The sequence below is a fragment of the Parus major genome, unplaced genomic scaffold (genome assembly GCF_001522545.3).
Source record: "Parus major isolate Abel unplaced genomic scaffold, Parus_major1.1 Scaffold220, whole genome shotgun sequence".
Taxonomy (NCBI): Eukaryota; Metazoa; Chordata; class Aves; order Passeriformes; family Paridae; genus Parus; species Parus major.
Window position 1 is genome coordinate 545462 of NW_015379263.1, and position 1698 is coordinate 547159.

Sequence of the window (1698 nt, forward strand, 5' to 3'; positions counted from 1 at the left end):
CTTGTGCACGTCTGGTTCCTCTCCTGGTTCTGCACACTTCTCGTGCACACCTGCTCACCCACACCTTGCTCTGCGTGCTCCTCGTGCACTCCTGCCCTGCTGTGCCCACACGTGGTGCCCACCATGCCTTGCCTTCCCCCCGTGCTGGGCACTGCCCATCCCTGACCACCGGTCCTGTGCCAGGACGCCTACAACACCGTGGTGCGGTATTTCGGCGAGAGCCCCAAGACGACCCCCCCGTCCGTCTTCTTCCCGGTCTTTGTCCGATTCATCCACTCGTACAAGGTGAGGTGGGGCCGGGGGGGATGCACTGCAGGTGGAGTCACACCACGGTGGGGGAAAGCTGACACCCCCCACCCCCCGTGTGCCCTGGCAGGATGCGGAGCAGGAAAACGAGACGCGGAAGAAGCAGGAGGAGGTGATGCGGGAGAAGCTGCTGGCACAGGAGGCTAAAAAGCAGGAGAAGGTTGGTGGAAGCAGGCATGGGGTGGGCTGGGGAGTAGGGGGCACGGAGGGGACCCCTGTGTCCCTAACCTGGACCCCCTGTTCCTCCCTCGCAGCGGAACAAGTGGCAGCAGCAGGAGCTGATCGCGGAGCTGCGGCGGCGCCAGGCCAAGGACCACCGGCCCATGTACGAGGGCAAGGACGGCACCATCGAGGACATCATCACCGGTACGGCACCCTTGGCCCACGGCCCCCTGCCCTGGCCCCAGCGGCCACGGGGGCTGACATGTCCCTGTCCTGTCCCCCGTTCCCTGCCCCTGCCCCCGCAGCGCTGAAGAGCGTCCCCTTCACTGCCCGCACGGCCAAGCGGGGCTCCCGCTTCTTCTGCGACCCGTCCCACCACGACGAGTCCAGCTGTTAAACCCCAGGTACTGCCTGCATGCACGGATCCCCCTGGATCCCACCTGGATCCCCCTGGATCCCACCTGGATCCCCCTGGATCCCACCTGGATCCCCCCTGACCCCGCATGCCCCCTTCTGCACGCCCCCTCCCTGCATGCTGTCACCCCAGGGTGTCTGGTGTACCCCGGTCCTTTGGATTGGGGCAGGATCTTAATGCAAGGCTGGATCCCAGCACAGGATCCCAGCACAGGATCCCAGTGCAAGGCTGGATCCCAGCACAGGATCCCAGCACAGGATCCCAGTGCAAGGCTGGATCCCGGCACAGGATCCCAGCACAGGATCCCAGTGCAAGGCTGGATCCCAGCACAGGATCCCGGCACAGGATCCCAGTGCAAGGCTGGATCCCAGTTCAAGGGCGGGTCCTGGCACTGGATCCCAGTGAAATGTTGCTGCCCAGCATGGACTCCTGGCACAGGATTCCTGTCCAGGATCGTGGTGCAAGGCTGGATCCTGGCACAAGATCCCAGCACTGGATCCCCATGTAAGGCTGGGCCCTGGCACAGGATCCCAGTTCAATGCTGGTACCCAGCAGAGTCCTGACACAGGATTCCAGCACTGGATCCTGGATTCCAGCACTGATCCTACTGCAATATTGGATCCCAGAGTGGAGTCTTAGTGCATCACTGGATCCCAGGGCAGGATCCCAGGGCACTGCTGGGTCTCAAGATGGGATCCAGCACAACACTGGATCCCAGCTGGTATCCCAGTGCACTACTGGGTTCCAGTACAAAGTCCCAGTACACTACTGGGTTCCAGTACAAGGTCCCAGTGCACTACTGGGTTCCAGTACAA

General features: G+C 63.0%; 1 protein-coding gene across 1 annotated transcript in view; it reads left to right on the forward strand.

The window, feature by feature from the left end:
• The window catches only part of FMNL3 (formin like 3), a 15175-nt gene that overhangs the window by 12266 nt on the left and 1211 nt on the right, over window positions 1–1698 (forward strand). The window contains exons 24-27 of the mRNA XM_015615666.2: window positions 184–285; window positions 377–466; window positions 561–672; window positions 774–872. Of these exons, the coding sequence (XP_015471152.1) occupies window positions 184–285; window positions 377–466; window positions 561–672; window positions 774–865 (396 nt within the window). The 3' untranslated portion in view covers window positions 866–872. The remainder of the gene's footprint in view (window positions 1–183; window positions 286–376; window positions 467–560; window positions 673–773; window positions 873–1698) is intronic.